The sequence below is a fragment of the Meriones unguiculatus genome, chromosome 14, assembly GCF_030254825.1.
Source record: "Meriones unguiculatus strain TT.TT164.6M chromosome 14, Bangor_MerUng_6.1, whole genome shotgun sequence".
Classification (NCBI taxonomy): Eukaryota; Metazoa; Chordata; class Mammalia; order Rodentia; family Muridae; genus Meriones; species Meriones unguiculatus.
Window position 1 is genome coordinate 84,592,364 of NC_083361.1, and position 23,042 is coordinate 84,615,405.

Here is a 23,042-nt window from a genome sequence, read left to right on the forward strand (position 1 = left end):
CTAGCCTGGCACCATTGAGGGCCATGGAAAGATTTTGAGCAGGAAGAGTGGTGTCAGATGGAGGGGGAGGGGGAGACAGGCCAGAGATGCCAGGCTGACTGGGCCTCTTGGGATGCAATGTCTTTATTATGGCCATGAGATGCAGAGTATGGGGGTGGAGGTGGGGGATTCTGCCATAGGCTTTTACTTTTCACTTTTGGTAGACGGTTTGCAAAGATGGCCACCAGCACTGTCCGGCACCTTTTGTGATGTGGCGGCCCTCCTCTTCACACTCAGAGGTGGATCTCTTCCTGATTCCTGGCCTTGTGACCGTTTAGAGGCATAGTGTGTGGTTGAATTGACACTGCGTGCTGTGTAGCCTGGGACTCTCATTCCTCTGGACTCTAGTCATCACAGGCTGCTAAAAGGCAGCCAGGATAAAGCTGGGCTCTGTGCCCTGCTGTGACAGCACACACAGCCATGCACATGAGCCACGTGTCCCACTGCAGCTGCGCCAGCTGAAGCAAGGCAGAACTCGGATAAGTAATGGCTCCTAGATGCCCTCAGCCACCTGGTGGCTCTAATCCAGTGACAGCTAGCTGCTACAGCCTCTAATTAGCATCTGCTTTGCCATCTTGCCCTTTCTTTAAGACCCAGCCCATGACCACTTGCTCCAAATCTTCCCTGGGCCAGAAGACAGCACTGCTCTGCCTTCTCCTCCCCATGTGATAGACTATTTGATTTTGGGACAGGATCTCTCTGCAAGGCCCTGGGCTCTCCTGGAACTATGTAGACCGGGGCAGCCTTGAACTCATAGAGATCATCCTGCCTCTGCCTGGGTCTTGTCAAACACCATCCAATCTCAATCCCATGTGCCTGTACAAGGTGCTGAGCACCCATGATACCCAACCCCTAATTCCTGTGTACCCTGCAGTGTTCCACGGAGGGCATGGCGGTGTGACTCCACATGGGAATCACTCAGTACACGAGAGCGCGAAATTGTGATCTTTCTGTCAGACGCTAAAACTGAAGCAGTCACTGAGAACAGGTGGGGGGGGGACTAGGATCCCAGTGCACACTTCTCCAGTGACTGTAGAAACTGCTCCTACGTGGGAGGGATCTGTGCCCCATCAGAGAGCAGGGGCAGTCGGGCACTCTTTCAAGCCAGCCACGCCTTCTGCTCGGACGGCAGGCAGGTGTAGTTTCTCCAACCCTGTCCAACCACAGCTCCTGGCTAGAGTATGGCCCATCCGGAGACACTCAGTCATCTGTGCCTCGTCTCTGGCTTTTAGTGTCATGGTCTGCCCATAGGCATCTTCCCACTCTAAGATGGAAGGTTCTGGATGGCCAGTCAGGAAAAAGAGATTGACACAGCCTTTTTGTTTGTTTGTTTGTTTTTTTCTTCAATAAACGGTTTCTCTGTGTAGCCCTGGCTGTCCTGGAACTTGCTTTGTAGACTAGGCTGGTCTCAAACTCATAGATCCTCCTGCCTCTTCCTCCCAGGTAGTGGGATTAAAGGTGTGTGCCACCACAGCCTGGCTTTCTAAGACCCAGTCTGACCAAGCTTCTGTGGAGGTTGGTCGGAGCCACAGGACAAGGCTCAAGCTGAGGCTTCAGTCAGCCCCACTGGTTGTAAGAAAGAAAGAGAAGGAAGTTAAAACAGAATCCTTTCCTTTATTGAAGTAACATGTACGGAGTTGCCCTTTTGTGTCAAGACAGGGGCTGGAGTTCTCTAAAAAGCATGAGTAAGCGGCTTCCTGATAGAAGTCAGTGAGTGACTGAGCGCTCTGTCCTTAACTGCCTTCTGGGCTCCTTTGGTATCTATGTCACAGCTCAGAGGTTACAGAATCTAGAAAAACCACGGGGCGCTAGGGCATACTTAGCTGCCCCTCTCCAGCTCAGAAGGGAATAAGGGCATCCAGGGAGCAGGTGGGGGGGCTCATACAGTGGGAGTCTGGGGTGCTGGCTTCTCTTGTACTGTCCCTCCAGGGTAGGCGTTGAACAATTTTGTTCCTTTCCCCTGGTTGTCCTGTGGTCATGTTTGAGTGACATACCAACCATGACAAGAGGCTCAGAAATTATTCTCTGCCTGCTTCTCCCTCCCTCCCCCAATTCTACAGTTGAACAGACAGGCCCAGGACAGGGAGACAAGGACGGCAGGGCTCTGGCTGCAGATGCAAATCCAGGGCAAGGAGCTGCCTCGTCCCTCTTGCCAGCTGGGGCTGGGTTTGTAGACGCCCAGTCCCCTCTAATGGCGGCACTGCTGCCTGCTCTCAGATGCAGCTGTCCTCTAAGTGTCTGCTAAGAGGCACTTAGCAGAACTCCAGGTGCTGGTCGGCGGGGACATTGAACTTGTGTTTGTGTCCCTCAAAGAGCTTGCACAGCTCCTGGATGTAGAGCTGGTGAAGCCGGTCCACCTCCTCCTCTGAGGGCTGTGGTGTCATCTGCACCTCAATGGGCTTCCCCACTGCAAGGGACAGAGGAGGATGGTCACCCAGTGGGAGCACCATTGCAGCCCTGGGAAGGGCTTCCCCAGAAGGGTCCCACCACCCTCCCCTCCTCCCCTGATTTCAGATACTCCGCACTTTCTCTGTCTCCCACTCCTTCCCCCACCCCCCACCCTTTCCCTCACCCCACGTGTGTGTATGTGTGTGTGTGTGTGTGTATGTGTGTGTGTGTGTGTGTGTGTGTGTGTGTGTGTGTCAGTTCATGTGCGCATATATACATGTGGAGGCCAGGGATTAATGCCTGGTATTGTCCTCAGATGCCATCAGCTATATTTATGGACACACAAGTCTTTTGTTGGGACTGATTAGGCTGGGCTGGCCATCCAGCAAGCCCCAGGGAGCCTTCTGTGGCTACTTCCCCAGCGCTGAGATTCACAGCGTGTGGCACCACAGCCAGCTTTTCTCATAGGTACTTACTTGGCCTTCAAACTAAGGTCCTCTTGCTTGCACTTCGCCAACAGAGCTGTCTCCTCAGCCCTTGGGTACTGAATTTTAAGGTTTCAGAACAACTCACTCCTTTCAATATGCTGGGCAATATGCCTGCACTTAACATGTGTTCTCTCCCTTAATCCCAGGCAAAGACATGATTTATCCAAGTAACCGGGTGGAAGCACCACTCATTCACATGCACCTCCAGGGCACGTGAATCAGAGTTCAGAGTGCCAGAACTGGAGGTGCCCCGCACTTCTAGAAGGAGAGTGGGCGGTGTCATGCCCTCTATGTGCAGTGGCCCCTGGTCATTGGGAGGAATGAGAAAGACTCTTGTAAAGCTTCTAAGTCTGCCTGGCTGGGAAAACGGTGCCCTCTCCTCTTTGGAAATCAGTCTGGAGGTGGCAGCAGCAGCAGTGACATTCAAATCCATGAGGGCATTGCCATACAACCCAGTAAGGCCATGATGCAAGGATTACCCAATCTGTGCTCAACTGACAAATGGGTGGGTGGGTGGGTGGAGTTGAAATGAATGGAGTTCTCTCTACAAATGTCATCGGAATGAGAATCCAAGAAGAAAACAAAAGAGATGTACAGACAGTTGAAAAATTATGTTAAGTGTATACACCGAAGCTCATGCTAATTTCTTATAGAAATCCCCCAGAGTCTACTGACTGTTAGTTGGCACACACATTACACATTTTTCCCCCCTGAGACAGGGTTTCTCTGTTGAGCCTTGACCATCCTGGAACTCACTCTGTAGATCAGGCTGGCTTTGAACCCAGAGATCCGCCTGCCTCTGCCTCCCGAATGCTAGGATTAAAGGCATGTGCCACCACCGCCCGGCCTCGGCACACATTTTTTAAACTTTCCTTTTTGTACATGTATCTATGTGTTTTGTGGATGTGTGAGCATAAGTGAAGCCCAGAAAATGTCTAACATTTTCCTCAATCGTGCTTTATCCTTTTTTTTTTTTTTAAACAAGGCCTCTCACTAATCCTGGAGCTTGTCAACTGGTAGGCTGCTAGCCACCATGCCCGAGAGATCCTGGTATTTCTATGCCCCCATCCTGAGACTAGAGGTGCCCACCACCGTGCCTTGTGTCTGGCTTTTATATGGGCACTGTGGCATCGAACTTACAGTTGGTCAGTAAACTATCGGGCCATCGCCCCAGCCCTGCACTGAATTACAACATCTCTCTTCTCTGCTTTCTCTTCACAGTCCTCCTAGGTCACCTGGATCACAATTAAACTTTCCTTCCCTGGCCTAGGAAAATGTCAGCTGGAGTCCAGTTGCAGCCTCAGCTCTGTTCCTCTAAGGCGACGGGAGCTTTCGGAAGTTGTTTAACTTCTTAGAGCCTCGCTTTACACCAGTGAGATGGAGATGATAATCCCCTCCTCAAAGCTTGCTAGGACAAACCAAGCTTCCAGATGGCAAATGATGAGTGCATGTCTGACCTGTGGCGGGTCCCCTGTCCTGTCTTCTTGAGCATGAGTACTCAGCCGTCAGTACCTCTCTTTGAGGATAAGTATTCCACTAGCAGTACCTTTGTCCCAGCTCTTATCCCAGACTGCTTGCCAGTAGGATTATCTGCGTGTGGGTGTGCATCCCTGTCTAAAATAGGAGCCCACAAGGACGGGAGAATATCTTGCCCATCCCCAAGTGCCCTCGAAGCATCGGGCCCAGCCTTGCTCTCAAAGCCTGCCCTGCCCAGTCTGGGTCGCAGCTCACCGATGGTGGTGATGGGCTGGCGGAAGGGCATGAGGCCGAAGCTGTACTGGAAGACGCCTCGGCCATGGAAGACAGGGAGAGAGACGCCCATGATCTTCTGCAGCCGGTTCTGGACACGGCGCAGCCAGGTGCCAGCGGTGTTCTCAACTTGGTTAAACAGGTTGTTCTCCCCAAAGGAGAAGACCGGCACAAGTGCTGCCCTGGGGGACACAGGAGAGGAAGTATGAAAGAACCCAGGGAGGCACGGATGGAAAAGTCACCTGGCAGGGACTCAGTAGCCAGGAACTGAAGCAGGCCTGCCTTGACCCCTCTCTGACCTTCAGAGGTCCTTTTCAGGCTCCTAAGCTCTCATGCAGCAACCATGACAGCTAGACCAGAATGTTCAAGAGCATCCTCCGGGATGTAAAACATCTTTACTTTTCACCTAGAAACATTTCCTTTTTATGCCAGCTGGCTCAACTTCCTCAAAGATGCCTCTCCCCATGGTGGCGACGCAGCTCTGCAGTAAGTTCTCATCCCATTCTTCCAGAGTCCCGGAGCTCACACCAGCGATAGCAAACACCCCTTCTCACCTATGACCCCGCCCCCCGCCCCCCAGTCTTCTTTCTGGAAACATATCTAGAAACTTGGCTGTGAGACACCAACTTACAATTTTCATCACATGGCCTGAGAGTCTCCTTGCCAAAACAGAAGCTACAATCATCCTTGCTGCCTCCCCAGCAAACACAAACCTCCAGCCCACCCAGAGCGCTGTCCCCAGAGCTCCATACCCATGTATCAGGGCCAGCCTGACGAAGCCCTTGCGATTCCGCAGCAGCAGCCTGTAGGCTCCAGGCCTGGCGTCCAGGGCCTCCTGAGCACCACCAACGATGATGGCTAGCAAGTTCCCGCCGCCCTTCCTGTTCAGAATGTGATCAGCACTCACCTTTTCTGATGTGACCAGCCCTGGGGAGAGAGCAAGGTGGGTCAGACACCGGGTGAAGGGGCGGGACTGTGAAGACGGGCACAACCCAAGACAGAGAGCCAGCTGGGAGTCTCCGAGTCCTCTTCCTTCCTCCCACCCCACCCCAGCACAGTATGTAGGGATTGCTTCTTTGGGTCTAGCATCTGCCGTTACTGAACAAATACTTGGAAGAAATGCAGAACTGTTGACAGTCTCCTCCCAGATCCCCTTACCCACCTAGCAGCCTCATCTTCCTCAGCTACCATGGCTGGGGTGAGGAGACTCACCCCCGGACATGATGTAGTCCCGGAAGAAGGGGGCCCGGAACCACAGAGTCAGCATCATCAAGTAGGGGCGGATGCCTGGGAACAGCGAGGAAAAGCCCGTGCTTTCAGTACACAGGTTGAGAAAGGCTCCCGCTGCCAGGACTCCGTGGGGGTGAACGCCCGCGATGTAGTTCCGGGAAGGGTCCAGCTCAGCTGTCTTGACCAACTGCAAGAGACAGAAAACTGGTGACCAGCAGCAGGGCCTTCATGTCAATCCTGGCTTGTGTCAGTCTGGAATTCTGAGTCTCAGTCTCTTCATAAGCCTGAGCACCCAGGATGTTTCCACAGAGAGAAGCGTGCGTGGGACACAGTCTGTGTGCTGGCTTTGGGTAAATTGTTCACCCAATGCCTATGTACAAAGCTGGAACATTTGGCCCCGTCCCAGGAAGGCCCTGTCCCTTCTGCTGAGAGACGCAGGTGAAAAGCAGGGAATGGGATTTCGGATTACTGGGTAGGCACTGTGATGGTTTGAATGGGAATTGCTCCTGGAGGCCCACATATTTGAATGCACAGTCCCTAGTTGGTGGAACTGTTTGGGAAGGATTGGGAGGTGTGGCCTTGGAGGAGGTGTGTTCCTAGAAGCGGGCACAGCATGACTTTCTCTCTGCCTCCAACCTGTGGATAAGCTCTCGGCTATTGCTCCAGCGCCATGCCTGCCTGCATGCCACTCTGCTTCCCGTCATGACCAGTGAGCAAGCCCCCAGTTAAATGTTTCCCTTTATACGTTGTCATGTGTCTCCTCCCAGCAATAGAGGAGCAGCTAAGACAGAAGTGAAGGGTCTGAGAGCCACCCAGAGGTGTCACTATGCTGGCATCACCCCGCCTTAGCTTCACTCAAAAGACAAGTTGGCCCATCCACTGTAGGAGCCAGTGGTTGGAAGAGAGACCAGGAACAGATCTTGATCTGTTTGAACTGGTTGGTAGAGCACGTGGCCCTGAGACTGGCTCTGGTCCCCTGGAGTGTCTCTGCGGTCCCGAGGCCAGGCCCTAACCCCAACTTTATCTACTCTTTCCTGTGCCAGGGCAGAAACTTACCCTGACTAGTCAAGCTGGGGGGCATAGGGACCCAGAGTAACCACCATAAAGGGAGTGAGAGCCGCGTGACTCTGAGCAAGTTCTAGGTGAAGAGGGGTGAGGGTAGAGGCATGGAGGGAGCTGAGATGGTTCAGTGTGCAAAAGCACTTGCTGTGTAAGCGTGAATGCTTGAGCCTGGGTTCCCAGAACCCACATAAAAGTCAGAGGCATAGCGTGAATGGCTGCTACAGTGAGATGGGACACAAGAGGAGAAGCCCTGGCCGCTGGAGGGCCAGCTAGCCTGGTGTGTAGAGGGCGGAAACAACAGAGATCCTGTCACAGCTTAGGTAGAAGGCGAGGACCAACTCCTTAGGTTGTTCTCTGATCCCCACTGGTGGTCCATGACAGACAGACAGACAGGCAGACAGACACAGACACAGACACACACACACACACTGCTCTGCCTACGTGGTACCCCTGCCTGGTGGTATCCATGTCCTCATTGCTGGAGGCCATGTTATAGGTGGGACCAGTCCCTTCCCACTCTGCTGCCAGGAATCTGCGTTCTGCTTCTCAGTGCCCTGTGCTGTGGGAGCCACAGCTAAGGGGCTAAAGAGCAGCCCATAGCCCCCCTGGCTCGTCCCTGGGCAGGAGACCTAGTGGTAAGGCTGGCAGCAGGGACTTTGTCCCCACTGGGAGAGAGGCAGCCCTTTCCACCGGCTAAGCTTTGCCAGGTGAACGGTCACCCGGTCAGCGAGCTGAAAGTCACAGCAGTGTCTCCCTGAGGATTCTTTTTGCTGCCTTTGGGGCCACAGAGGCCTGGCAGCTGGCTTCAGCAGCCTGGAAGGATAAATAGGACCCTGGGCCTGCAACCAGGGTTGCAGATCTTCTAACCTTCCTGTCCTTGGTCAGTCAAGATTTAGAAGGACTGCAGGAGCTACAGGCAGAGGCTGCTGCCTTCCTAGGCGAAGCCCAGCCCCTTCCCCTAGAGCAGAGGGACCTAGGAGATGAAGAGAACCTCAGTGGGATCAGAGCTCCAGCTTTTCTCACTGGGAAACGTGCTCTCGCAGGGTCCCACCTGTGGTGTCCATTCCTTGCTCCGTATGTGGGAACCTTACTATTTAAGTTCTGCACCTCTATGAAAGCAGTTAGAAATTTATGAAAACAAAACAAAAGAATGAATCTTTCATCCTAATAGCTCCACTTCCAAGGGAAAGCAGGGGCCTCTGCTGAGTGCTACATACAGAGTGAGTTCCAGGATAGCCAGGGCTACACAGAGAAACCCTGTCTCAAAAACCAAACCGAACCAAACCAATCAATGAACCCAAACAAAAAACAAAGGAAGAAAGAGGGAAAGAGAGAAGAGTCACCTCCAGCCCCAATCCTGTGCTGATATGCCACCCATTGCAGCAGAGCCCTAAGCTAGGAATCCAGAAGCTCATTTCAGGGCTGTGCCAGAAGCCAGCTCCTCAGTGCCTCAGTTGCTCTTTTTTCACAGAGGCACTGGTAATACTTCCCTGACAGGCTTGTCACAGGTTCCCAGGAGGCAAGGAAATTCTTTTTCCTTGTAGTTGGTGAAGTACACTGGTCTTTCTTGCTTGGGTGGCCAAGCAAGGTGGTGTCTGGAGAAGTCCTGGCTGGGCCCCCGTACTGGGTAGTGGCGGTTGAGAGGTGGTGTCAGCCAGGTAGCTAGACCCTGCAAGTCCTCATTTTGTATTGTCATATTCTGTACACAGTAAGACCCAGTCTTCGAAAGTGTGTGGCTGAGTGGAGCGCACTTTGAAATGGCCACGCAATCTCTCCACTGATTGCGGAGGACACCCCAGGCTCCAGAAGGAAGCCCACATCCATTACGTCCCTCGTGACTCACTTCTTTCCCTGAAGCCCTGATAAACACCGATCTGTTCTCTGTCTCTCTGGGTTCGCCTGTTCTGCGCATGTAAGTGAAGCCACACACACACGACCTTTGTATCTGGCTTCTTGGCCTTACTGGCATGTGTTCAAGGTTTCTACCAGGCTGTGTCACAGAGTGTACTTTGCTCCATTTTTATGACTAAATAATATTCCATCATATAGACAGACTATTATTTTGTTTGTTTAGCCACTGGTGAGCATTTAAGGAGTTTCTGTTCTTTGGCTGTTTTGAGCAACATGGCCTGATAAGTACCAACATCTTCTCAGTTATCAAGGAAGGTCCCACAATATTACTTTTAATTGCCAGGCCCTCCTCCGTGCCTGCACAGAAGACCCCTACATCACCCAGTGCTCCCTCCCACCATCTCAGCTCCATCTCCCCGCATGTGCCCTGTGCCTTCTCAAACCCTTCTGTGGCTCACATGCTCCAGGGTCCATCGTCCTCTTGGCTCTTTTAGGGCACACAAAGCACCCAGATGGCTAGCTTGTGACACTTACTGGGCCCTAGGGGCTGGCCATGGTGTGATAGCCCCATTGCACAAGTGAGCAAATGGAGTACAGAGGCAATAAGAGAATTGCCCAGAACCACAGAGGTGACTTGGCTCTGAGAACTGCCATCTCCGGCAAAGAGCACAGGAGCCAGAAAGCCTCCGCTTCGGGACGCAGGGCACTCAGGACTTGCTCTGGAACTTTCTGGTCAACCTTGCAAAGTCCAGGGCTCCAGGTTTCATCCCCCAGGCTTCTGCACCTGCAGCCTCTAGTGCTCTGGGGCAAAAGGGATCAATATTTCCACACGAGGAAAGTGGTTCAAAGTCACCTCTTGTGCACCTAGATTACCTGGCAGGAAGACAGGGTTTGATTCAGCAGATGTGGTGCTGGCCTTGGATGTGAATGCCTGTTCCTTGTGTGCGTGAGTGTGCGCAAGTGCGCGTGTCTATGCGTGTGCGTGTGAGTATGTCTGGTTGGGTGGGCACATGTGTGTATGCAGGGCCTGGAGCAACCTCCCTGTATCCTCCATCACAGACAGATGAACGGATGAAGAAAAGGCTGGCTATTCTAACTGCCCCTGCTCGTAATTCCCTGTGTGGCCCCGAGTCTGGGTTTGGCCGCCCCAGATTCTGTTAAATTCTCTGCCCCACCTCCCTGCACCACCATGAGCCTGTTGTTCACTGCCATCTACAGATGTTTCCTCATTTCTAAGCTGTATTCCTCCTCCATCTTAAACGTCTTAAAATCAAGATATATCCCACAATTCTGAATTCACAATATACTGAAGGTATATTTCTTATGGTCCATAAAATACCATAAGTTTTACCACTGAGAATATTCTAGAGTTGGAGACATGTGGCCTGTACGAGGCCATGGGAGCTAAAAAGAGTGCCTGAGTGGATGAACAGTCCCAGCACTGACTTTGTACCAGGGGGATACACGTACCAACCCACTTTGTCCTCCACTGTCACCTCTGAGAGCAGTCTCGGTACCAGTGCCCTGGCGTGCAGAGGAGGAAACAGACTCCTTGTCTTTCTCCGGCTCACACAGTAAAGGAGCAGAGCCTGACCTGAGCCCAGGTGTCCAGCCTCCAAATGCAAAGCCCTCTGCCTGAGAGGTGGTGGGAATTAACAAGGTGGGTGTGCATTCCAGTCAGGCATCCTGCTCTGGTGACATGGCTTATGCCTGAAGAACTGGGGTGGCAAAGGTGAAAAAAGGGGCAGGTAAGAGCTCAGACTACAAGCTGTTGCAAAGGCGGCTCTATCCCAAGGTAGGGTGCACTGTGGAGCAAGCGGAATGCAGGAAAAGAGAGGGTCTTGGCTGGACTTAGGGTACAAGGAAGGAGGGATGGGTCAGAGGTGGGAGTTTAGGACCCAGAACACAGGTTCTGGAGCAGTGGCCCTTACTAGAGGGAAGTTCTCCATCTCCCACCCCAGTCTGTCTATGGCTGTCTCAGTGGAAGACCCTGGGACTGGTCCACAGTAGGCAGTTGTCAGGGGTGACAGCAGTCATACCCAAGGACTTATCTAGTGCCACTTGTCAACAGGGATTGAGAAAGCCTCCTAGAAGCTTCTTGCTGGGAGGACAGGAGTAGGATGAGCGGCGTCTGCACCATCCCAGGCTGGCTCAGATAATGACCCATGGGATGTGCACAGCACTTCCTGACCCCAGGTCAGGGACCTGGCCACAGAACTTGCTCTCTACCAAGGTCTCGACCTGTGTAGACAGTGTTTATCTGGGTGATGAAATCTCCACAGGAACACCCAGCTCCTGGGCCCATCTTTCACATGTGGTAGGGACAGCTCCCCCGAAACAAACGGCCTGACCCCTCACTATTCTTAGAGAAGCAGTAAAGATGACTTCAGGAAACTCTGCAGTACAGGCACATTGTCCTAATTTTTGTTTGATATTTCCACCCGTAGAAGCTAGTTTGTAAAATCATAACAACAAATAAACAAAACTGGAAAGCCAACAGAGACCACCACATTTGGCTTGGGGGTGGGGTGGGCAGCAGATCTGGGAAAGAAGAGTTCCCAGAAAGGAGGGAGAGAATATCCAGCCGGGTCAGTGGAAAAGGAGCCTGCAGGTTACAGCCCACTCCCGCTCACTCCCATCCTAGGCCAGGCGCCTCCTAAGAGATCGGCATCTCTCCCTCTGCTGGCCGCTCCCTGGCATCGCCTGCCGTTGGCAGGCGCTTCTGCGAGGAGCTGGGGGTAGGAAGTGAACAACACTTAATTTCTACAAATCAGGCGGAGAGCCTCCTGGCTGCGGAAGGATGAGGAAGACAGTGAACCTCCCCATTATCACTTTTGTCAGCCCTGCTGCCAGAAACCCAAGCGTCCTCCAGAGCCCTGGGCTACCCAGAGCTGGAAAATGCCAGTTCTGGTCAGTGGCCTCTAGGGGGCTCTACTGACCCGAGCCACCTCTCCAGCCTCGGCTCTGGCTAGCTTCTGCTTTGGTGACACTGCTCAGGAGGCCTCGGGATGACCTCCTGGCCTCTGCCTGCAAGGATCCCCCTGCAGAAAGGCTTTCTTCTAGTGGGCTCAGGACCTAGCTCACAAAAGGAATGCGAAGCCAGAGCAAAATCTGTAAAACTCAGCAGAGCCTAGAACTGCCCAGGCTTCCTCTGGCTCTGTATTTGATGCCACTTACACCTCCCCAGGGTACAGGTCACACACCCTCCTGGAGAACTCTGACCTCTCCAACACAGGAGCTGGAGAGAGGTGAGGCCGGGAAGGGAGCTCAGAGGTCCTGGGGTGGGGACAGAGGACTGTGCTCAGAACGTGTCCATGTTCGCTCTTGGGTCCCAACAAGCTGTGCTGTGCTGAGGAGATCCTGGGAGGAGGTCCCTGCAGAATAAACTAATCCGAGGGGTGGAGGTGACTGTCACTCATCTGCTAGCCCAGGGCCCCTCATCTCTGACACTACAATGTTCAACGCCCTTGCTTGACAGCCCTGGAAAGCTCACTGGAAAGTTAGGAGCTCCTGCATGCCATTGTCACCCAATCCGGTCCTGGCCACAGAACTTGCTCCCTACCAAGGTCTCAACCTGTGTAGACAGTGTTTATCTGGGTGATGAAATCTGTACGGGAACACCCAGCTCCTGGGCCCATCTTTCCCATGTGGTAGGGACAGCTCCCCCGAAACAAACTCCTCACTATTCTTAGAGAAGCAGTAAAGATGACTTCAGGAATAGAAAGCTCACTGGAAAGTTAGGAGCTTCTGCATACCATTGTCACCCAAGCTTTTACAAGCCTTGTGGGGTCCAAGGACCCTGGGGTAGGGTCTTTGACTGGAGACCCCACTATGGAAGCTAGTTGCTTAACTTCTGTGACCCTGGTCCTTCCACCCCTCCCCCTTTGCAAGCTGAGGCCTTGAGTCCCGGACTGAAGAAAGGAGTGGGACTCAGCACAGTGTTCGGGTTCCAAGCAGTGTCCCACTGACTCAGTGACATGGTGTGAGACCAGCTGTTACCAAGATTCTCCGAGGGTTTCGTCTGCACAATTTGTTTAAATTCACACTGTCCAGAATGGTACACAGCATCAGCTCCAGTTTTTCTCTTTAAAAATGATTTCTTTATTTTTATTTTAGGTGCACTGGTGTTTTTGTCTGCATGTATGTCTGTGTGAGGGTGTTGGATTCCCTGGAACTGGAGTTACAGACAGTCGTGAGCGGCCATGTCAGTGCTAGGAATTGAACCTGGGTCCTCTAGAAGAAAAGTCAGCGCTCTTATCTGCTGAGCCATTTCTCCAGTCTCTGTTTGTTTTTGGAAACATGGTCTCTCTTCATAGATCTGGCTGTCCTGGAACTCACTGAGTCCAGACTGGCCTTGAACTCACAGAGCTCCTCCTGCCTCTGCCTTCCAAGTGCGGGAATTAAAGGTGTGTGCCACCATGCTCAGCCGTATGTATCTTACATATGACCAAAACAGAAACAGAGAGACTGGGTGACCCACCTCAGGTCACACTGCTGCCACATGGCAGGTCTGTATTAGGATCTAGTCTATCCAGCTCCATAAGCCATGCTCTACCTGCCCAGGCCTGCCCTTGCCTCCCCACTATCTCCTCATCCCACCAGTAGGCCAGCACTGCCTGGGCTCTTCAGGGTTAATCTGTCTTTATCCCACTGAAGCCACAGAGTCTGCTCAATCAAGATCAGGAATCTGCTCCACTCAGGACCAACCTTCAAGTACAAGGCCACGTAGTCACAGGTGCCACGAATCAAAGATGCCAGGATTCGAGGACACCCAAGGTAGGAGCTGTCACGGTACTTGTTGACACGGTACTTGTTGATCCTTAGGGACACTGAGGCCAGCATGGGCCAAGCCTTGCCAAGAACTCACAGCCTGCCAGTGGTGAAGCACTGGACTCTGAGGTGGTCCTATGCCAGTGCAGGAACATTAAATCTGTCATAGAGTTGGCTGTGTGACTCGGGTCACACCCGAGTCCCCTATCTGCTCAGTGTAATGTGGGGTCGGACGATCTCTTAAGATTTACTGTTTGTCACACATCCCCTTCAAGCTACATTTATTCATCAGTAACCATATTGGCCCCAGGTCCCACAGCCAGAGAGAAGCTATGCTCTTCCATGGCCTCACCCAGGCTTCTGCCTCCCAGCCAGCCTTCTGCTCCACAGACCTCCTGTCCCCACAGAGATGAGTGGCCCCGGGGAGACCTTTCTTTCCCAAAGCCTGGTACTCACGGAGACAGGGAAGTAATCCTTCATGTACTTCCAGATGGCCAAGCGTCTGAAGAACTGGATGGGCCGTCCTCCCTGCCGTGGCTTGTCCCAGTCCAGGTACCACCAGGTGGCATATAAGACAGACAAGAGCCAGAACCTTGTGAAGAGCAGGCCTATGAAGATGGCGATACAGAGCTGGGCTGGAAGAGACGCAGGGGAGTGAGAGCTGCAAGGAAGGCCGGTAAAAACCCTAACCCTTCCACGACTGCGGCCCCACGCCAGCAGCACTGCCCTGCCAGGCACACACCGCTGGGAGGAGACCAGCTTCCATGCCTCAGACAGCAGGACGTGCCACGCTGGCCCAGGGCCCTGTTTAGAGTCATTTCCCCACTCCACGGAGCAGATGTCTCAAACCACTGTGCCCGCCCCCAGGAAGGCCATATGCACTCACCACGTGCTCAATAAATGGAGTTATGGGTTAAATTAACTTCTGCCTTCTGAGCACCTTTGGGAATCCCAGAGAAAAAACAGCCAACCCCAGTCAAAGCTAAGCCCAGACTCCTTCCTAAGACCCTGTCATGGCTTCCGATAGCTGCAAGGCCCAGCCCAGCAGCTGAGCCCGGCATCAACCCTGTGAGTTGGTGCCATCTCCTCCCGTTCTTGTCCCACTTCACCCACTTACACTTCCATCGCTCCGACCACCCGAGATTTCTGTGTTCCCAAACCCAGCCCACTGTGCTTTGTGTGCTGGGGGGACATCGCCTGGTTACCCCGGGGCACAGCAAGGCTAGGGCCAGGATGAATATGGAAGTCTGGCTTATCTGTGGTTCTGTAACTCTCGCTGCAGGCGAATCCTGTCCATCTCAGGCGGCAGGTTCACGGGGCCACGCCCCATCTGGTGGAACAGCCTTCCCTTAGAACACTACCCCACCTCACCAGCAAAACACTTCTTCCATTCACGGATGTCATCCCCTTCAGTGTCACAAGCAAACCCACAGATCCATACATGCTAGGCAGATGTCTTCCCTACTGAGCCACACCCAACCCCTCACTCCTTTTCGTTTACTTGTTTTTGTTGCAAAGCGGGGTCTCAGGTATCCCAGGCTGGCCTCAATCTCCCTGTGTAGCTAAGGATGACTCTGAGCTTCCAAAACTTCTGCCTCTGCCTCCCAAGTACTGGGATTATAGGTGTCCACCAAGCGTGGTTTATGCAGGGGTAAGGGACCAATCCTGGGCCTCGTACATGCTAGGCGGGCAAGCACTACCAACTGAGCTACATCCCAGTCCTCAGATTCTTTCTCCCTCTCTCTGTGTAGCCTTGGCTATGCTGAACTTGCTTTGTAGACCAGACTGGCCTCGAACTCAAGAGACTGCTTCTGCCTCCTAGGACTGCTGGGATTAGAAACAGCCCCACCATGCCTGGCTCTCACTAGGATTCTAACTACTCTAGGCACACCATGATGTGGGGTCATAGGAATTTACCCCTTTTCTATTAATGTCCCAGTGTGTGTATTTAACCCATTTTGCTTCTCCATTAGCAGATACTTAGATCGAATCCATGTTAGTCCTTTGTTTTCAAATGCCATGAAATTATTTACAAGTGCCAAAACAGGATTCATACACAAACCCAGACAAATAGTGTCTTTGGAAAAACTGGAAGAAATGACAGCTACAGGCCAGCCTGCCCCTCCAGCCTTCCTTACTGGACCCCACTAAGGCACAGGGAGACAAAACCAGCGTTGGCTTTTGGCTTGGTTACTGTTTGTCTTAAACATTTTCAGGGACAGTTGTGAGGGCTTGGAATCCAGTGTCCGCGTGAATGAGAGCAGAAGCCCACATAAATGTGGAAGCACCCCGAGGGGACAGAAAGATCCTCTCAGCAGGAGACAAGAAAGCAGGAAGGCTGGCTTAAACTTTACCGATTAGCTGCCATCATGTGCACCTGTAATCAAGGCCCTTGGAGGCTGAGGCAGAGAGACTGCAAATTCAGGTCAAGCCTCAGCTACAAGGAGAAACCCTTATTTCAAAAAAAAAAAAAAAATTCTCTCCCTCCCTCTTGCCTGCCCTCCATCTCCCCCTCTCTGTGTGCATGTGTATGTGTATATGCATGCTTGTGTGGTATGCCGTTCCCATGTAAGCGTGTACATGTTGAGCCTGAGGTCAGCTGTCTTCCTGTCACCCTCCACCTTTTCTCCTCTGGAGCGGAGGACCTAACCCAGGGCCTTGTATTTGCTGGGCAGGTGCTCTACCACTGCTCTGAGTCCCTTAGTTTTTCAAGAGTGTCTCACTGACCCTGGAGCGCAGCGAGTCAGCTAGGATGATTGTCAGGAATGCCCCTGGACCCTCCTGCTTCTGTCCTCCCAGGGCTGACTTACAGATGTATGCAGCCACATCCACGCGTGGGCACCGGGAATCATACTTCCTCGCATGGCAAGCATGTGACCAGCTGGGCCATCTCCACAGCCCAACCCCAAATTTCAAACATAAACAAAACAATGAAACAACTACAGCCCTTTCCCTTTGGGTCAACCCCAAACTCTCTGCAGTGGCTCCCATTTAATAAGACCCTCTCACCAGAAGAAAAACTCACCGTTAACACTGGCTTCCTGAAGGGGAGGATTATGGAAAGTCTTTTACTTAAAGATTCGAATGTTGTTTGATTGAGTTACTTTTGCAGACAGAAAAAGAGAGAGAGAAAAAGAGAGAGAGAGAGAACGTTTAGAAAAAAACAGAGGGCCTTTTCCCCTTGACCAGAAAGATCCTGCTTGGCCATTCTGACTTCCAGCCTTATCCCTCTGCCCTGTTAACTGCAAGCAGCAGCCCAGGCGGATCTGCTTGGTAATTTAGGAAGTTAACTCCTCTTTCCTTTACCCAATCTTTGCAAGCCTGAAGTCTCTTTTGTTGTGGTTGTTTTGGTTTGTGTTGGGTTTTTTGTTTGTTTGTTTGTTTTTGAAAACAGGGTCTTACTATGTAGCTCTGGTTGTTCTGGATCTATGTACACTGGGCTGGCCTTGAACTCACAGAGATCCCAAACGCTGGGATCAAAGGTATGTGCCATTATGCCCAGCTAAGCCTGAGGTTTCTTAAACCGCTACATTGTTTTGTTTTTCAAAACAGGACTTCTTTATGTAGTCCTGGCTGTCTTGGAACTCACTCTGTAGACCAGGCTGGTCTCAGAGATCTGCCTGCCTCTGCCTCCGGAGTGCTAGGATTAAAGGTGTGCACCATCACTGCCCGGCTTAAACCTCTACTTTTTAGATACTCAGAGAGGATATGCACACTAGCTAAGGTCATATAGCAAGCTAGCAGGGAAATACCTGGGACTCAGTGCTTGGCTCATGCCATTCATTCATTCATTCATTCATTCATTCATTCAACAAATATAAAAGAAAAACAGCTAGGAATAGGAGCAGCATGGGCCAACACTGAGGAACCTTATTCTCCCATGAGAGAGGAAAAGGACCAGAAGCAGCTGAGTAGCCCATCTGGAAAGCATTTGGCTTGGGGCCTGAGCCTTTGGTGCCTGGTCCTAATCGACGGTCCCAGCTACTTCCATGGCATTTTGCAAAATACATCCCATATGTCCAGCTTGAACTGGCTGTTCAGATCACACGCTGCCTCGTCTTCCTCCTTTGTGCTTCCCTGCCTGGGAAGCAATTGGCAGACTGTAGACTCACATTGCATTTTTCTCGGTATGCACGTAATTTTTACGCATGCATGTATGTTCATATGTGGGCACACACGTGTGTGCAGGTGCTCGTGTGGAGGCATAAGGTTGCTGTGGGTGTCTTTCTCCACCACTCTCTCTCTCTCTCTCTCTGACGCTAGTATTGAGGCAGGGTCTCTCTAAGAGTCCACGGCTCACTGAATTGACTACTCTAGCTAGCCAGCTTGTCTCTGCTTCCTTTGTGTTGGTATGGGCAGGCACTGAGCCTACCCGGTGTTTATGTGGGTGCTGGGGATCTGTGGTAGTCTGAGTGAAAATGGCCCCCATAAGCACATGGGGAGTGGCACTGTTAGGAGGTGTGGCCTTGGAGTAGTGTAGCCTTGTTGGAGAGGGGGAGGGGCTTGAGGGCCTAGATCCTCAAGCCAGCCCCCGTGGCTCACTCCCCTCTCTTCCCGCTGCCTGCTCCAGCTACAGAACTCCAGCCCCATGTCTGCCTGCAAGCCACCATGCTTCTCACCAGGACAATGGATTAAACCAGAACTATAAGCCAGCCCCAATTAAATGTGTTTCTTTATAGGAGTTGCCGTGGTTATGCTGCCGCTTCACAGAAATGAAACCCTAAGACAGGATCCCAGCTCTAATCCTCACATTTGTGCGGCACACTCGTGCCCAGCCCAACCCTCACTGTTCTCTAAAACCTCCCACAAGTAGTGCAGCTGTGGACCACACACCCGCTATACTGCCTCCCTCACCTCTCTGTTGTGTGTGTGTGTGTGTGTGTGTGCATGTGTGTGTGTGTGTTCACCTGTGGCTGGATGTGTGCATTCACATGCCTGCCTGTGTGTGGAGGCCAGAGGGTAACCCTGAGTGTCAACCTCAGGAAGGCTGTTCGCCTCCTTTTGAGACAGTGTCTCTGATTAGCCGGAAGCTCGCCCATTGGGCTAGCTAGCCAGCAAGCTCCAGGGCTCTTCTTGGTTCTGCCTCCCCTGTGCTGAGGTCACAGGTATGTGCCACTATGCCTGACATTTTTACAGAGTTCTGGGACTCAAACTCAGATCCTCATGCTTTCAAAGCACTGAGGCCATTCCTTCAGCACCAAAATCATCATAATCACCATCACCACCATCGTCACCAAAGTGAACAATGAGGCAAGACAGGAAATATTTTAGACATTTCAGAACTTACGACTTAAGATGCAAATTAGAAGGCACTATGGAAGCATTATAAAATTTAATCTTTTAGAAATGACAACCACTCTTGGGTCATAGACTGAAACAAACAAACAAAACAAAATAAACAAACCACTCAGGCTGCTCTTGGCTCTGATTTGGTCATTACTGATGTCGACTTTGATTGCCCTGCCTTTGATCTCCTCTCCCACCTAGCAGAGACCTCAAGTGTAGGCACAGCGATCTTTAACACAAGGCTGGACCTTGTCACCTCCCTGCTGGGTCTATGGCTCTCCTTTGCCCTCAGGATAAGGGGTAAAGGAGAACTTCTAACTCTTGGCATGAAAGAGGCCAGAACCTTTTCCTTGATTCTCTCCCCCAGCTTCAGGAAGCCCTGATGAATGGGCTATACTTCTCTGGCCTTGCTAGGTCTGTGCAAGAGCAGGGCCAGGCAGGTACCACAGGCTGTATGGCTGGGGTGGGCTCCTCCAGTCAGACAAGCTCCCACCCTCAGGGTCACAGAAGCGAGCTGAGCCTGCTGTTCCTTAGCCCCTGTGAGCTTGTGGCAACAGCCTACGGGCCTACGGGCCTACGTGGCTCTGGGTCTCCAGTGCCCTTTGACCCAGGCCATTCTGGGCTTAGGCCTCTTACCCTCCATCTTCTATACCCATCAGCTATTTTCTGTTTCCACACCTCCTCCCAGGGCCCTCGGCCCTTTCTCTTTCTCCAGAAGGGACAGATGGCGGGCTCCTGACTTACAGCCTGGGCCTTTCAAGTATGTCATTCCTCTGCTTGCCTGTGTGACCAGAGCTACTTAACATAGTTACCAACCCTGGGATAAAGGTGCAGACCAACTTAAAATGGGTGCTAGGGGCACGATCCTGGAGAGCCCACTTTGCAGGAATAAGCTTTATAGGTGAAAAATTGTGTAGTGGTCCTAGGGAGCACATACTCACGTGTGTGTGTGTGTGTGTGTGTGTGTGTGTGTGTAGAAAACATGTGTGAGCATGTGAATGCTTTGACAGCCAGGCTCCTTCCCCAGTCTGGTGCCAGCAAAGGAGACAAGGCTCCTCGTGTTCCCTGCCACCCTTTCTTCCCGGTCCACAGCAGGGCTGGGGTGGAGCCACACATCCAGGGGTGTGGTGGGGCAGGGGACAGATCCACACCTCAAGGGTGGGTAGAAGTTCCCACCCTTCTGCATTTCGTCTACAAAGACCCTATAGGCTAGCACTGTCATCTCCATCACGCAGCTGGTAACGCAGAGCCGGGTCCGTTCTTTCCCGGCCTCGGTCCCAGCTCTCCTTTCCTGAAAGGTAAAATGGAGAGCTTCTCTCTCAGAGTAGCTGGAGGAACAGGCACTGGAGGCCTTCACCAGCATTGGATGCTTCCCCACCCATCAGCAGCTTGCAGCAGGAGGCTGGGAGAAGCCTCCCCGAAGTTCAGAAAACTATGGGAGACCCAACATACCCACACAAGGCTCTGGCGAGCCCAGGAATCTCTCTGAACAGAAGCTCTGGGCCCAGCAGAGACCCCTCCCCCCACCCCACCTCCGAATCTCTCCATCAAGTGTCTCGTGCTCCCACCGGGGCTGCCCTGCCGTTCCCTCTTACCCAAAGCCAGGAAGGAGAAGACCCACTGAAGGACCGCGAAGGTCTGTAGCCTGCGTTCCCATGGCACCCACAGGGGTGCGAACTCCACCATGCTGAGCTAGCTCGGGAGGCTCCACACGCTGCTGTGCTCTGGGTTGAAGGAGCCAGCCCAGCCCAGCCCGGCCCAGCCCAGCCCAGCCCAGCCCAGCGCCAGGGCCTCCCAGCCCCGCCCACACCAGATCCTTTTTTTTTTTTTTTCCCCCTAGAAGAAACCTTGGAATCCCTCTTTTCGCACCAGGCTAAAGGAAGGCGGAAGAGAGATCTGTTTCGTCCTTATCAGTCCTCTTAGGCAATGCCTTATCTGCCCAACCACTGTTTCCACCCTCTGAAGCCCTGCTCTAGGTACCTTGCACCTAGGTGAACCCCCAAGAACAGCGGTTCTCAGCATGTGGTTCGAGACAAACAATCCTTTCACAGGGGTCGCATATTTACACGACTATTCATAACAGGAGCAAAGTTACAGCTATGAAGTAGCAACAAACATAATATTATGGCTGGGCACTTGGGGAGGCAGAGGCTGGCGGATCTCTGAGTTCGAGGCCAGCCTGGTTTACAAAGTGAGTCCAGGATAGCCAAGACTACACAGAGAAACCCTGTCTCGAAAAACCATAATAATAATAATAATAAAACAGTTTTACGGTTGGGGCCACCACAGCATGAGGAACTGTAGTAAAGGGTCTCAGCATTAGGAAGGTTGAGAACCACCACCCAAGGGGAATGTAGCGTCAGCCCCTCACGGCCTGCTCAGCAGTTTCCTTTTATCCCCCAGTCCACGGGCCTCCCTGCACAAAGCTGCCACAGTCCCCATGGGAAAGTCCTCTGCCCACATTCCTCCATCTGCCATCCTGCCTATCTAACCAGGAGAACTAGAAGGGCTTCCTTCAGGGTCTTCCCACCCCCCACGGCGTGTAGGAGCCCTCGGCTCCACACTTCCTCGGCTCCACACTTCCTCGGCTCCGCACTTCACACACCAACATTCCGCAAGACTGCAGCCACAGGCTGCTGGTTACAGCTGACCTCCACCCTGCTGAGTGTGAGATCTTGATCCGTCTTGGGAGCATCATCTCTCTTAGCCCCTCTCCCTGGTTTTGCCTTCCAGCGCCCATCCCAAGCTACTCTTTCCTGGGCTCCTTTGTTCTGCCTCTTCCTCTTCTTCCTCCTCCTTCCCCTCCTCTTCCTCTTCCATTTGAGACAAGGTCTCCTGGTTGGCCTGGACCTCCATATCTAGACCAGGCTGGCCTCCCCAGTGCTGAGATTAGAGGAAGGTACCGCTATGCCCAGCCCTGATTCTTTTTGCCCTTGAAGATGGCACCCGGGCTGGTGGCTAGGTTTCTGTCTCCATAGAAAGGACTTCCAGACCTGGAGCCTCCAGCTCTGGCCTCTCCCAAGTCTCAAGAAGACCTAGATGATTACTTGACATCTTCACCAGAATGCCTGACAGGGGCCAACCATCATAGCACAGGTCTCACTGGACTTGACTTCCATTCCCGACCCGGGCCAGCTTTTCCTCCACACTCGTAATAGTACTTCCTTACAATCAGAGTCTCTTTAGATACTTTTTTTCTCCACTACAACCATCCATCACCACGGCTGTTCGTTCTTCAACACAGAGACGGCTCAGCCGCTAAGAGTACTTACTGTCTTTCAGAGGACTCCAATTCTGTCCCTGCACCCACGTGACTAAGGTACCAACCACCTGCAGCTTCGGCTCCAGGGGGATCTGACACCTCTGGCCTCTGTGGGCTCCACCACTCATGTACACACACACACACACACACACACACACACACCTAAAAAAAAAAAGAATCTCTATGTCTGTGAAGGTAGAAACTGATTTAAAATGTGTCACCTGTGTTGGTCTATCTTCTGTCTGTCAACACAATACCTGAGATGGGCTGTGATCTAAGGATCTCCCACTAACCCTCACCTGCTGAGGCTTACACCGCTCCAAGAGATGCACGCCATTAGCTGGAGGCCTCGGGATGCTGAGTATAGTACCCAGCCACACCGCCATTTATCAGAGAAGAACCCAGGTGTGTACATGGGTATATTTCCACAAAATAGGATCAGTCCCGATACCCTACTCCACAGTGGTCAATAAGCAGAGAGTGACCAGCGCCCCTCCCATCCTTGCCCAACGAGGCTTCTCCCCTCCCACAGGTGGCCACCATCCTCATCTCTGCCCCCACCCCCGATTTATTCATTTTTATGTGTGGCCTGAATGTATGTAAATGTACCACATGTGTGACTAGTGCCCTCAGAGGTCAAAAGAGGTCATCAGATGCGCTGGGTCTGGAGTTGTGGATGATGGTAAGCTACCGTGTGGGTGCTGGGAATCAAACCCTGGACCTCCGCAGAAGCAACAGATGCTCCTAACTCAGCCTCTCTCCGGCACCCACCCACACACACATTTTTTCTAAAGACTAATTGTCCTGTAGCCCAGGCTAGCTGCAAACCTACTATCTAGCCAAGGATGACCTTGAGATTCTAATCCTCCCGCCTCTAATCCTGGGTGCTGGGATCACAGGCATGTATAACCACACTT

General features: G+C 52.4%; 1 protein-coding gene across 1 annotated transcript; it reads right to left on the reverse strand.

Moving 5' to 3' along the window:
• Positions 1-1,633: 1,633 nt before the first annotated feature.
• Positions 1,634-20,605, reverse strand: Mogat2 (monoacylglycerol O-acyltransferase 2). The gene is made up of 6 exons (XM_060367626.1): positions 20,459-20,605; positions 14,034-14,212; positions 5,877-6,081; positions 5,417-5,591; positions 4,647-4,846; positions 1,634-2,446 (listed from the first exon to the last, which is right to left on the reverse strand). The coding sequence occupies exons 1-6, from the start codon at positions 20,547-20,549 to the stop codon at positions 2,292-2,294; spliced, it is 1,005 nt and encodes a 334-aa protein (XP_060223609.1). The 5' UTR covers positions 20,550-20,605; the 3' UTR covers positions 1,634-2,291.
• Between the last annotated feature and the right edge of the window lie 2,437 nt (positions 20,606-23,042).